Source organism: Amblyomma mixtum, chromosome 9 (assembly GCF_055824585.1).
Source record: "Amblyomma mixtum isolate Tamu chromosome 9, ASM5582458v1, whole genome shotgun sequence".
NCBI lineage: Eukaryota > Metazoa > Arthropoda > Arachnida > Ixodida > Ixodidae > Amblyomma > Amblyomma mixtum.
The window spans coordinates 105600275-105614226 of NC_143020.1; the positions used below are offsets into that span (position 1 = coordinate 105600275).

The window sequence follows — 13952 nt, forward strand, 5'->3', positions numbered from 1 at the left end:
ACAGGGTTAAGCGGACGACACCAACACGACTGCTGCGACACAACAAAGCACAATGAAAGACGCCAGCTGCTTCGGCTGCCGCTAACCTCGCTTCCCTCACCCTCTCTCACGCTGCTGATGACGATGACCATACGGATGGCCTATCAGCCGTACAGTAGCGCCGCTCATAGAGTTTTTTTCTTTTTGCTCTCGGTGCACCGGCTTGGCGGGCTGCGGAGTGAAGTCGAATTAACCGACGCACGGCAAATTTGTTCGAATTAATGAGAGTTTCGCCCCATAGACTCCTATGTATAATTGTAGGGACCTCGTGTGCGCGTCGAATTATCCGATTTTCCGAATTAACGGGGGTCGAATTAGCGAGCTTTCACTGTAAATGATGCTTGAAGGGAATTGCTTTCTTGTTTGCTAGACTCTGGTCATGCTGTGCAAATGCATCTTTTATGCTCTAAAGAAGCGTCCACAATGCCCTTTTGAGTGGGCACTGAATAGTGCAAGGCTGCACCTGAGCTGTGTATGAATGAAAAAGCAGAGACCTCTCGTTGGGAAGCCAGTGTGACTTTTTCCTACTGTCTTCTGTGGCTTGGCAGTGGGTGTGAATGGCTTCTCATTTGAGGTGCTTCTCTTTGTGTGCCTCTACACAGGCAACATTGACGCTGTCCCTGAAGCGAACCCTGGAAGGCCACGCTTTCGGTGCCTCGTTCATTGCATGGAGTCCCGACGACACGCAGATACTCGTCTGTGGACCCGAGGACTGCGCTGACGTCTGGGTCTGGAATGTGCAGGTGCGTGTGCTGTTAAGGTCACATACTCGCAGTGCGGAGAGGCAGAAGATGAAAACGAGAGGATTGAACAATACGGGAATGACACTGCAATTCCAGCTCAATTTTGTTTACAGCGACGGCTGTTAATTTCATGTCAGTGTTGTTGGCGTAACACTAAGGACAGATTAAGTGCAGAGGGGACTGATGCCTTCTGTGGGCAGTGGCGCAAACGTTTTTCATTTCTGTGTGCAGAAGGCACCAAATGGTGCCACCACTAACAGCTGTCACTGAATTTTGTGTTACATTGGCGTGGTAACTGGTGGTCAGTTTTTTGGAGAATGTAGCTCTTGTGTGCACAAAATTTGCGAATGTGAAAACAATCTTGTGTGTGTAATCTAGAATGCAGCATCTCCTTTGTTTGTGCTCGATATGTGCCGTGCAGTTTTGGAGCAAGAAAGAGATGCCATGTGGCTTCTATGTGGGTTTCAGCCAGGAGACCCTACACACACGCATGAGCGTACAGAGCAAGCTCCTGTCGTTTCTTCTCTTTCCAACTGACAGCTCAGCTCTTGGTAGTCATAAAAAAATGAAATATTGGCCAGGTTTTGCAATGGGCTTATTTCAGAAGCATCTTTGTTGTACCAGCGCCTCCTCTATTTTTACAATGCCAGCCGCATCGCCCGCTTCGCAATGGGAGCCGTCGGTACACCTCATTTCAGATAGTTGCCGCGCTGCGGCGCTAGCCAGATGGTAGCACTGCTTGCGTCATGCTTGCGTATAGGCGCGCAGTGGTGATAGCGCTGTCCTGCTCCTACTCCTGGCGTCTGTCAGGTTGTTGCTGTCTACCCCTTCTTGTGTAGCTCTCGCTTCATCTGTGGCGCGGCGCTTTTTCCAACGGCAATCTTTACGGCAATCGGCTGGAGCGGCAGCTTTGCTCGCCGTTTGCAGAGGTGGCCTGTGGCGATCGCTCCGCCTATACCTTGAGGATGGCGGCTGGCATACTTGATGCGCTGTTTGAGGTACTTGCGCTACTTATTGCCCTTCCTTTCCAGACGAGTAGAATGTTATAAGTTTTAAGGCTCGTTCGTTTCGTGGCACCTTTGTTAACGAAAATTGTTTTGCGCGGGTAAATGATGTGGTCCGCGAAGCTGACGAGGTGTCCTCGCAGCAGCAGTAAAATGGCACCGGATAATTATATGCAGCAGGGCTGCTGCTTTCAGTTTTGTGTGAAGAGTGGGAGATTTTAAGCTCGTTTATGTGGAGCTGAGGAACTTCGCTGCACAGACAGTACAAAAGAATTTGACATTTACGTGCATTTATTCACATTTATTTACAACAATTTACAGTAATAGTATATACAACTCTGTATTTATAGCCATTTACATTTTTAGAATTGGTGTCTATTTGCTTGTATTAGCAGGTATTTAGAGCCTTAAGAAGTGTGCATTGTAGCGCAACCACTTTTGTACGCACGAGGAGGACAAAGCATCTCATGCGCGAGCGGAGCTCAGCAACAATCAAAACACACCTAACGCCCGGGTGGAGACGCCAGTTCGTACGCCCTCATGTGTTTGGTCGCCCTCTCTTGCGGCGCCGAACGACAGCGCCGCTAGAATAGACGCGGACGCGGCGCCGAAGAAACTCTGCCTTGCGGTTCGGCCTTTACGGTGACTGCCACCCTGAACACGTGCTGAAGAGGTCTTGATTTCCGTTTTATCTGCCTCCTTTTCTTCAGGCGCTTTTCTTTGTTTTGCATCGTTTTATTAGCGCCTGGTTGCAGTCAGGACCAGGCAGAACTTCCGATATGCTTTGGCAATAGCTGCTGCGCCGTATATTTGCGAATGAAGTTCATTTTTCGCTTCTCAAAACAATCGTAGCTGCAGGCTGCCAAGGACCGAGAATAATATTTATCTAGTCGTCGTAACAATGACGGCTTATCCTTACGAAAGTACAGCTACGACTTGAAAGCTATTGCTGTCTGGTAGTCTTGAAAAATGCCTTGTCGTGAGAATTTGCCGTGCCTTCTTCATTTCATTCTCCAATTTTCCTTACTGAACATGATAGAATCCAAAGCCAAAATAGCATAACTTATTACTGAATACGTTTATCATCTGATTTCATATTTTCCCCAAGCGGTTTCAGGGTCTCTCCCGGAATGTTTCAGCGTTGTAGCTTAGCTAAAAGACCAACATGATTCGGCAAAGCCGCCACAGCCTTCCGTTGCAATGCCAACGCCGCTGCACCGCACTCTCAGTGACTCCTTTTAAAACAAGCGCCTGCAGCGGCTTCGCGATGACCAGCGCTCCACGGTGAGCAGCGCCACGAACAGCGCGCTCAATGACGCGTCCATACCTGGCAGGCAGCCTGATGGTCATGAAGGATGCAGAGCGCCGCCTCACGAAGAAAGATAGAAATGATAACAAAGTGGCCTCGTCCGCTTTCCGTTGTCTGGCGCCACCCAGATGGTCCTCTCCCCCACAGACGCACAGCAGGCGCGAAGCCTAGCCGACGGCGGAGAGTAGGAAAGGAGGACAGGAGAGGGTTTTGTACGGTCGGATCGGCCCCACTCGGCAGGCATTGTAAAAATAGAGGAGGCGCTGGTTGTACGGACGCTTCTATTTCATGGCATTGCAATAGCAGAAACTATGGCCTTCACACAGTAGCTGCAGGTAATTCACATAGTGACTGTACAATTCAGTCATGCATGCTGAATTATTGTTTTGCGTTTTTCCTCTGAGAAAGTGTAGAGCGAGCTGCTTGGCGCAGTATATTACGGATGTTTGTACACGAGGCGTCCCATGCTTCACGTGGGACAACTCCATCTAGACCTGGCAAACTTGGCTTCACATTCTGGCGAATGCACTTAGTGAACTGAGTCTTCAAGAAACCACTCTTCTGCCTATACAGTGCAGTACTGTCAGCATTTACTCAGCCGTTGTGCTATTAGAAACTTGAGCAGGCTGAAGGGGGCGCCACTGAAAATCCAATATGGCTGCCCGAGAGATGCGCAGAGGCAATGGCACTACCTTTGCGTTGTCTTGTGCTGCAGGTGTTGCATTGAAATGTCCGTGCAGTTCCTCACCTTCTAGCACTGGGCACCATTTTATCCCACATTGGTGTAACTGGGATGAGAGTTTGGTGTCTTGCTAAAGGCAAGGAAAAGTGCCTCGCAGTAGTGACTCGGAATTGATGTCATCGTGCTGCTTACCTCGAGCTCACTGTCTCGATTCATAGCCAATACAGATGCGCCTTGATGAAGGTGAAATGCTGAGGCAATCGAATGCTGCTGTTTCAGTGCATGTCAAAGAATGCTCACTGTCACTTCTTTCCCATCGCAGGCGCATTGCTAGTCTCTGCCTTTTTCACAAATTCTTCAACAGTTCATTGCACGAAGCACCCTACATCGTGCGCCGCATGCACATATCCCCAGAATCGTCTTTTCTTGGGCTAGTTATGACAATAATTATGACAATCTGCGCAAGAGAAACATACGAGAAGGAAGTCTCGCTGTGCACTGCAGCGAATGCAATAAGTGCATACCACGGTTCCAGGACACTACGATTTTAGGTAGAAGCAGTGACCAGACCACGAGGGAGATTATCGAGGCAAAAGCCATCCAACAGAAAGGGGACATGTGCGTCAGCGCTGTGTCCTTAGTGCTCCTGGATAAAGAACTTGGATTCTTGCAGGCCGCAGGTGCGCACCCGTAAATTTCAGCACTCTTTAAATAATGGGTTTTATGCTGTTTTAGTTAATGTGTTTTTATACCGTTTCAGTCCTGTCAATTTATTTTCTTTTTTCTTTTACTTTTTGTAACAACGGGAGCCCGTATACAGCTTCACCCTGCTTTTGCATTTCGGTATCATAGTTTTTTTGTTAGTTTTTTCGATTGTTGTTCCTTCACCGTTGTTGATCATGACACCCTTTAGTTGGTTTAAGCGGCATGTGTCTTTCAGTGTTTTCCATTCATGTTTTTTCGGGGTTTTTATCTAGAGTATCAGTGATTTTAGATGGCACATGTAGTAGGACGTTTTGACATCTTCTGAGTCACATGTTAAAAATTTTTGTATAAAAGTCACTTATTTTTCTAATAAAGCTCAGTTGAAAGTCAGCGCTGTGTTTCGTTCCCTTTTCTGTCCGTCCGTGTTTCGTGTGCGCTGCAAACACCTACAGCACATATCCCAGCGCACTGGTCGTCCACTTCAAGTTGTCCGTCCACGCTCCCGTACCACTGCATTCTCGGCCTCGTTTTTTTGCCCGAGCAGCATCCGACTGGAATGGCCTCTCCCACCAAGTCGCATCCATTACCTGTCCATCAAGATTCCACCAAGAGTTAACGCAGCTGATGTTAGATTAAACCAAACCTCATGTTATATCCGTAGCCCCACCTCTAATTTAATACCCCTGAATAGGGGTCTTTAAGGAAATAAACAACTGAACTGGTTGAAGGCGATTCGGATCCCCTGGTGTGGTGTCCTTCGTAGGCCAGGCATATACTTCCGGTCTGCAAGACTGTTCATTTCAGGTGTGGTATTCTCCCGGTGTCTCCTTTTGCGACATGTCGCATTAGGGCGGGGCCTAAAAAAGTGCGTACAGTTGCTCGAAGAAACGAAAAACGCCGCCAGCACTTTCGTCGGCGGTGCTTTCATTCACTCCGAGAAGCGTCAATTTACCACTGCTGATTCACTAGCAGCAGTAGTTTCGTATCTTTGATAGCAAGAATATTTGCCATCACATGACGTGTAATGTTTAAAAAACATTTGCAAATTTAACATAAACTCGCTTTACTTCATTTAAGTCTATAAAACACCGCGAAAGAGCTCCAAATCTATTTTTGTTTCGTTCCGGACGGTTGTGCTAGGTTTCGGCTGCATTTCGGGCAGTTGCAGACGGTAGCAGTGTAGCTGGAGGTCCCATTAGGCTTGCGCGCTCCAGAATCGAGAGCGTATCTCAAAAACTAGGCTGAATTGCAGCTTAAACTTTATCGTCGAAGCAAGGTAAGTCATAGCGAAAAGCAAAAACACTAGTATTTGCCGGTAAACATGCCGACCGGAATCACAAGGACTGTTGAATTGGCTGAAGCGGGCGCCTCTCTCGCTTGGAAGGACGCCGCCATGTTTTCACGCTAAGGGCGCAAAAGTCGCAGCTGCCGATTGCGTTTGTACGCTAACGGTAGCCCGTCACCCGCGCGAATCGCTTCAGCGCATTCCGTTGTTCGACTAAGCGTAGTAAATTGGGCCGACGTCATGATGACGTAGCAGGAAAGTGGATCCGTGTCGTCACGCCGCAGTCACCGCGGCTCGAGCCAATCAGTGAAGAGCGAATGCGACATGTCGCAAAAGGCGACACCAGGAGAATACCACCCCAGTTCTGGTTCTCTGAAGTGGGACCATGGCTTTTTTTTTTTTTTTCAGACTGGAGAGCTGCGAGTGAAAATGACCAACACGCCCGAAGACAGCATCACGTCCTGTGCATGGCATCGGGACGGGAAGAAGTTTGTCTCCGGTGGCATTCGCGGACAGTTTTACCAATGTGTGAGTGCTCCCTCCTCTGGATTTGATCGCATGACAGACTGAGAGAGATTACCGTTTGTTGGATGCTTTTTTTTTTTGCACTTGAGTTGGTGCCGAGCCATTGAGGAAGGAAATGGCAAGTCAAACGACCAAATTCATCAAAATATTTTAAAATTTAGTTTCTTTTTCTCGTTGATCTCTAGCTCCTGTCTGTTGCACAGTATTACGGCAAGGCATTTCTGTGTAAACTGAATATAACACAATGGGTCACCGATGGATAAGGGTTAACTGCAGGACACGGTGGAATTGCATTGTTTGATTTCTTTACTTTTTTGGGGGATGTGGGAGGCTGTGTAGGAAAGACATAAAAATGTCTCGCTTCAATTGTATGCCTGACCACATAGTGGGACGTAACTAAACACTTCACCAATCTTCATCCATACCTGTGAACAAACCCTGTTAATTTGAATTGTTTTGTTTTGCAGTCCTGTCACTGCTAATTAATGAGTCTTAACTGTATGGCATTTGGCACATGATAGACGGCCTCTTGTGTGTCATTGAACCCAGTGCAATGACAACATTGTTGCATTTACAGGAGAAAGTTTCGAATCTAGCTACTGACACTAGAATTCTAGTGTCAAGAATTCTAGTGTAGAACTAGAATTCTCATTCAGCCCCAGGAATGTAAAAGTTGTAATGAACTTCCAAATTCGTGATTCTGCACATTTGCAACAAAAAGATGTTGCAATGCTGCAAAATATTCTCTTTCATTAGTCTTATAGATTTATGCACGAAATTGAAATCTTCAGTTCACCCTATATATTAGGATCTCTATGATAATAATCTTATGGGGTCTTGAAGAAACTGTATAATCCAAACGAACAAAATCCACATGAAGAAGCCTAGGTAATGCATTCACTCAGATATGTTTACAGATGACAGGATTTATTACTTATACACAGCCGTGTGGCCGCAGTTCACTACGTGCGGTGCGTACAGTGTGACTGGCAATCACAACTTCGGCGATGTGCGAGCCGCGGTGCGCTGCTCACTGCTTACAGTGTGTTCCGCACAACTAGCGATTGTGGCATCGGTGATGTGTAAGTAGCGCTTAGTGCTTGAGAATGTGGTTGCGGATTGCGCATTGGTATGATCCATAGTGGCATATTGTTTGGAACATTTGAAATTTGGCACATTGAACACAGTGCATTCCGGCTGGTGAATTTTACGAATTCGCATCATCCCGAAATTCATACCAAGCATGTTTGTATCATTGGTATTTTAGTGTATTGTGCTGTTATTCTACACATGAAACTTGGCAAGACAACCAGGGCTGATGAATTGTTTTCCATGTACAGTGCAGCCAACATCACTGCATGTTAGGATCAGGTAAATAATCGTCGCTTGAAAGCTCTATGCCAGTCAGAGAAGCCATTGAGCTGTTGGTTAAGCTGTCTGTATTGGCAGTGGTGTTGTCCAGTTCTATGTCAGCGAGTGAAATTCATAGGCTGTGGCTGTTTGGGAAAAAATGAGTAGTTGCCATTTGTTTTTACAAAGGCAGGAAAAAAAAATTGAAGTAAGGAAAATACATTACTTTCTGTACTGGAAAATTTTTAAGGTCCGTGCCATTGTCTTCTCTTGGTTTTATTTATTTACTTCTGAACCAATGTGGGCATTCTCAAACTTAAACTTAAGAAAAAAAAGAACTTGTGAAGGTATTGAGACGTTACGGAAAACTTTGAGGATGTTAAAGGTGCACTGAAGAGGATTCTGAACTTGTCTTTTTGCCGCGGGAACTCGATCTACACATTCCTAGCATTCTTAGAAACTGCAACTTATTGCCCTGTATGGCCGATTTCCCTAATTAAATCGAATTAACATCCGGCTCCGGCCCTTTTTTTTTAATTCTGCCTCGTACGATGGGCGGAGTCGACCAACGCGTGAAGTTCCTTTCAGCCAGCTCCGTGGAGGCTTTGCTTTCGCTTTATTTTGTTTTCTAGGTTTCTATGAATAAATAGTTTCATTCGCAGATAATATAGCCGCAAAATAAGCCCGCAGAAATAAAAATACGCGCGGACTATTTGCTACTACGGACTACTACGTATTACTCCGCCGATGGCAGAGCGGCAAGCCGCCACGGGACTGGGTGAAAGGCACTCCACGCGTTGGTCGACTCCGCCCACCGTACGAGGCAGAATTAAAAAAAAAGGGCGGGAGCCGGACGTTAATTCGATTTAATTAGGGAAATTGGCCACACAGGGCAATAAGTCGCAGTTTCTAAGAATGCTAGGAACGTGTAGATCGAGTTCCCGCGGCAAAAAGACAAGTTCAGATTCCTCTTCAGTGCACCTTTAAGACCGAATCGGATAGAGCGGAATGGATGTTTCAGTTACGTCAGTAGCAAGTGTTGCATAGGAAGGCGTTTCTCATAATTTTAAACAAATTTCTGCGGTACAGCACTGTTTGATTGGTGGCTCGAAAAGCGTCAGTTCCACGTCTCTGCGTCTGTCTGGTGCAGGATTTGGAGGGCAACGTGCTCGACTCGTGGGAAGGTGTCCGGGTGCAGGGTCTGCACTGCCGAAAGGACGGCCGCACTGTGCTGGCCGCAGACTCCCACCATCGTATCCGGGGATATGTCTTCGATGATCTCACCGATTTCAACGTGTATGCACCCCTCTGTTACTCCTCACCCCTCTCTTTCTCCCTCTGTCGAGGGGACTGGTGGAACTATAGTCTTTTCCCCGTCAAGGGACCCCCCCCTGCCAGCCAATGGTGTCGGCCGAATCGCTTGACCCTGCCAGTGTGACAAAGCAGTGAGTGGTGGATGAAAGGGATAGACACCTCTGTTCATAGTGGCGCTGCGTTCTTGAGTTGTGTATCCGACTATAGCGGCACTGAACTTTTAAAATCCCCTAACAGACACTTTTTTTTTTTTTGAAAATGGTACCACAATGGCCTTTAAGTACCAGTGCTGCCCTCTGTTGGAAAACGACAGAACCGGCAAAAATGCTTTGGACAAGCCCTACTTGTTTTAAAGTGAACTAGGAGCCAGAAAGCACGCAACAAGCTGAGCTCGTCAGGAGCCGAAAATGACATTTGGCTGCCTTGTCCAAGTCCTGTGAGGGGTTAAATTAGGGGCTGGCTCTGGGGGTTTTTTCTGACGTTGCTGTATTCTAATGAAACTTTTATGTGAGGTTTTTCTCTCGTTCATGGCTATTTCCGCCAATTTTGGCAGCCATGAGGCATTTCATTCTGGTGCAGATCGGTTTTAGAGTTTGCCATTTTTGTGGCCTCAGTTTAGATGATTTCTACACGGGCAGTGCTGCATTTTTGACATAGCAAATATTCCGTCCCAACTTCTGTTAACCCTTTGAGGGTCGAATTATTTTGAAGAAAACGTTCCCAGGTGGTCAAATTACTTTATTGCGGATCTTGAATCTACAAAATGTATATAATCAAGAATAAATAGTAAAAAAAAAATTAGGAACAGTACTTTGGTGACAGCATCACTCACAACTGGAAAATGTTCAATAGAATAGAATAGCAACGGTGATAAGCAAGCTAAGAGCAGCATCAATAAAGATAGAAATCAACTTTCGCCGCCTCTGCAAAACAGTGCCCACAAAGAGAAAACACGTTTCGCGTGACTCCGTTGCGATCCCTCGGCGGAATCGAAACCGCGTAGGCGCGTTGCCACAGAGGGCGAGAATACCTCGCGAGCAACAGTGATAAGCAAGCTAAGAGCAGCGCCAATAAAGATAGAAATCAACTTCGGCAGCCCCTGCAAGATAGTGCTGACAAAAAGAAAACTGAAATTTCGCGCGACTTCGTTGCGATCACGCGGCGAAACCAAAACTACAAAAGTGGTGTTGCCGCAGTCTGTGCCGCCGCGCTAAAGCTAGACATAAGTTCTGCTTATCTCCGTAAGAAGGCAGCACAAAATTCAAACACTTCTTGTAAGTCCTAAGAGGTGGCAGCACCCCCCAGTGAGCACGCATTGTTCTTTTGGCGCAAAATTTCAAACGGAAGATCGAAACCATACCCGTACGGCAAAGACCTTGCGGGACAGAAAACCGCCGCCGTACATATACGGCAAAAACCTTCAAAGGGTTAAGAAAAAAAAATGTCTTAGATTAGTTCGTCTTGGGGGGATTTTATGAAAGGATTCATCATTTTCAGTTGCTACCTCAGCCATTGAACATGCGTATTTTTCCTAGCTGTTGTTTATGACTGCATGGCTGCGTCACATGAAACGGCCCCTGGCAACGGACTGAGTGTCTGTTTTGGTTTGCTGTTTTCACTGTTATAAAATGTTTCCACTCAGCATTTTGAAAAACATGTGATGCGACTATCAGTTCAGTGTTTGAAAAACTCCCGGAGTTGCCCTTAAGGAGGGACACTGGTCTTTGAGACCAAAAAATCGATCTTCAAAAAAATGACATTTGTGGAATCTGCAGCTATTATTTTCCAACTGTACCAATTTTTTCCTTCAGGAAATCAACATTTTGACCGCAATATTCAATTCAGATCATTGTGTTGGCTGAATATATGCAGGAGCGGACAATTTAATGCCGTGAAAATTTTGGACATCTGGCTGTCTTAGTATGTCGACATCTCAACATCTAGGACAGATAGAGATGTCATATTGTTTGCTAAGGGAAGCTGAAGGCAGAGTGTGTGCAATAATCGAAGCAGATTTGTTCAATCGCACTTCAAAAATTTATGACTTCACAAAGTTTATCCATGCATTACATTCGCACCTTGAACATTGGTGTTCCAAGTGGTGTAAAATTACTAATGGGGGTAAAATGGAAAAATGGTTTTGATTATTGCGCTCTGTTTTCGCCATACTATGTAGCCATGGATTAAAAATGATTTTTATTGAGCAGATTTTTTTTTGCACAGAGGTACTAATGAATGACTAATTAAAATTAATTATCTTGGGAACCGACTAATTTGTGAGAAAGGTAATTTCATTGTTGAAATCAGAATAAAAAACTGAGCAAGGTGGTTCAGTTTCATTAGGATTGGACTGAAAATAAGGAAAATAGGTCTAAGACCAGTGTCCCCCCTTAAAGTACCTCATTTTAACAGAGGACTAGCACCATTTGGAAACTGGCCCTCTGAAATATAATTTGTTTAAATTTCTGAAGCATCAAAATTTCGAGTTTTCTTTTTTTAATTCTTTTCTTTTTTTCTTCTATTCCACAGTGTTTGTAAGAAAGAAAGCTGGTGCAATATGTTTTTATTTGTAAAGTTAAAAAAAAAAAGCCCGCTGGCACTTATCGGTCGTATTTTCTCTGTGGCAGTCGAAAGCTATAAGTGCATACCCGGTGGTGGTGGTGGTGAAAACTTTTAATTTCTGAAATAGAGTTTGGGAGCCACAGAGTGGCCACGCTACATGGTCGGCGTCCCTAGTCCGGGACACCGCATGACAATGCCCCGTCTCTAGCCCGTTTCACCAGAGCCCTTTAGGACTCAAGCGAGGAGCAGTTGAGAAGGGCAGTCTCCCATGCCTCTCTGGAAGGGGTAGGGGAAGGGGGGAGGTGGGGATTTTGAGTACATGCCCACACCATGTGGAAGATATCACAGGTCTCCCCACAGTGTGGGCATCGCCCATCCGTGTTAGGATCGTAATGCTTTAAGATTGCAGGACAGAGTAGAGTACCTGTCTGCAGGCGCCTTAAAGTTCGCTCCTCCGTCTTACTCAGCCCCTTTGCAGGGGCCGGGAAAAGGCGGTGGATGTCGCTATAATGCGTTATAATTTCCTTGAATCGCAGCAGCGGCTGGTTAGTCTCCGAGCCAGAAGAGCTGGGATGAGGAGCCCGGTGAGTAAGCGCTCGGGCAGCCGCGTCAGCGGCCTCATTACCTCGTAAGCCCTGGTGGCCAGGAGCCCAAATGATTCTTTTGGGTGTTGGATCAGTGGCAGTCCGTCTTAGAATGCAAGCAGCTAAGGGGGAGATCTCCCCTGCCAAGTAATGATCACATGCTTTTCGGGAGTCCGTAATGATGATTCTCGAAGTGGCGTGGGCGGCAGCAAGCGCTATCGCTACTTCCTCGGCTCGCATTGAATTCGGGGCTCGAAAAGAGAGTCCATCAACGTGCATTTCCTGGTGAACGACAGCGGCCGTGTAAAATCCCGTGGGCGATGGGCCTGCTACGTCTACATAATATACACCGGGTCGGGAGCCGTGTTGTCTCTCAAGAGCCCGAGCCCGCGCTTGTCGCCTGTTTACGTGCATGTCGGTGTCCATGTTACGGGGGAGCGGGGAGACCCAGAGCATATGGCGCCACAGTACTGGGATACGCTCCGCCTCCTCTGGAGTGCAGTCGTGTTGGATGTGTAAGCGGTTTAGCAGGCGGCGCCCAGGGGCCGTCTGCATGAGCCGCGTGTATTGGTTCACGAGGTGGGCCTCCCGCAGCTCCTGGTAGGAGTTTAGCACCCCCAATGCCTTGAGTTTGGCATTAGAGGTAGTCACCGGGAGATCCAGGGCTCGCTTAGTTGCCTTGCGGATGACAGCGTCTATTCGCGCCTCGTCTTGCTTAGTAGTGCGGAGATATGGCACGGCGTAGAGGATCCGGCTAGTCACGAAGGCATAGACGAGCCGAAGCGCGTCCCTGCCCCGCAGACCGCCCCGCTTGTTGGAAACGCGGCGGATCATGCGCCCTACCTGTTCGCCTACTCTCTTGAGTTTCAGAATGGTGGAGTCCGGTCTGAGTCTGTGGTGAATGAAAAGGCCCAGAATACGGAGCTCCTCCACCTCTCTAATAGGACCTCCTGACAGAGAGATGTGAATTGCTGTCCTATCCTTTGGGTTCGCTCTGACATGCAAAAGCTCTGATTTCGCTGGAGCACATTGGAGCCCACAGTCAATGGCATACGCATCGACTATGGAAGCGGCCTGCTGAAGGCGGGCCTCCATGTCCCCAAGGCTCCCCTCAGTGGTCCAAATTCTAATGTCATCTGCATACAACGCGTGTTGAATGCCTTCCACCCGGGCCAGTTGGCTTGGGAGGTGCATCATAGCTATGTTGAACAGGAGCGGTGATAACACCGCTCCCTGAGGTGTACCCCGTGTTCCCATCATGTAAGGGCCGTATTCCTCGCCCTCAATCCGAAGAAAGGCCTGGCGATTAGTCAAGAAATTTCTTACATACGCGTAGGCCCTAGCCCCACAATCGGTAGAACTCAAGTTGGCCAGGATGCTTCCGTGTTTAACATTGTCGAAAGCTCCTTTCAGATCAAGGGCGAGGATGGCTTTGTCATTGTGTTGGGAAGCATGGCAGAAGAATTCAAATCCGAATCTGTGGATTTGGGAAGGTTGTCGCTTTCCCCTGTTAGCATCTGCAACCCCTGGCACTATAGACGTGGCTACCCCACTGCCTAGGCCGCGAGCCATGGCAATCCATGGTGGCTATAATAAGCGTGAAATTAACTGAAATGTGTAATCTTTATTAAAAGTACAGTTTAAAGCATTAAGGTGGCTTTAAAAACACTTTCAGGTAATTAAGGGTGGGGACCCTGGTCTTGAAAAGAAAATTTTATTAATCTAGGTATAGTAGTGAAATTTTCAGGCCACATGTATTTTTGTGTGCTGATTTTAGATATGTCATTTAATTTCGTGTAAAACAGTTCCTTGAGCACTTGTGCAATTCTTATGCAATTAATTTGGGAAAA

At 46.9% G+C, this 13952-nt stretch overlaps 1 protein-coding gene across 3 annotated transcripts in view; it reads left to right on the top strand.

The window, feature by feature from the left end:
* LOC149330525 (WD repeat-containing protein 26) overlaps positions 1-13952 on the top strand; it is a 54585-nt gene that overhangs the window by 24226 nt on the left and 16407 nt on the right. For all 3 annotated transcript variants that reach the window (XM_089561143.1, XM_089561145.1, XM_089561144.1), the window contains exons 9-11: positions 642-782; positions 6176-6295; positions 8793-8938. In XM_089561143.1, coding sequence (XP_089417269.1) covers positions 642-782; positions 6176-6295; positions 8793-8938 — 407 coding nt within the window. The remainder of the gene's footprint in view (positions 1-641; positions 783-6175; positions 6296-8792; positions 8939-13952) is intronic.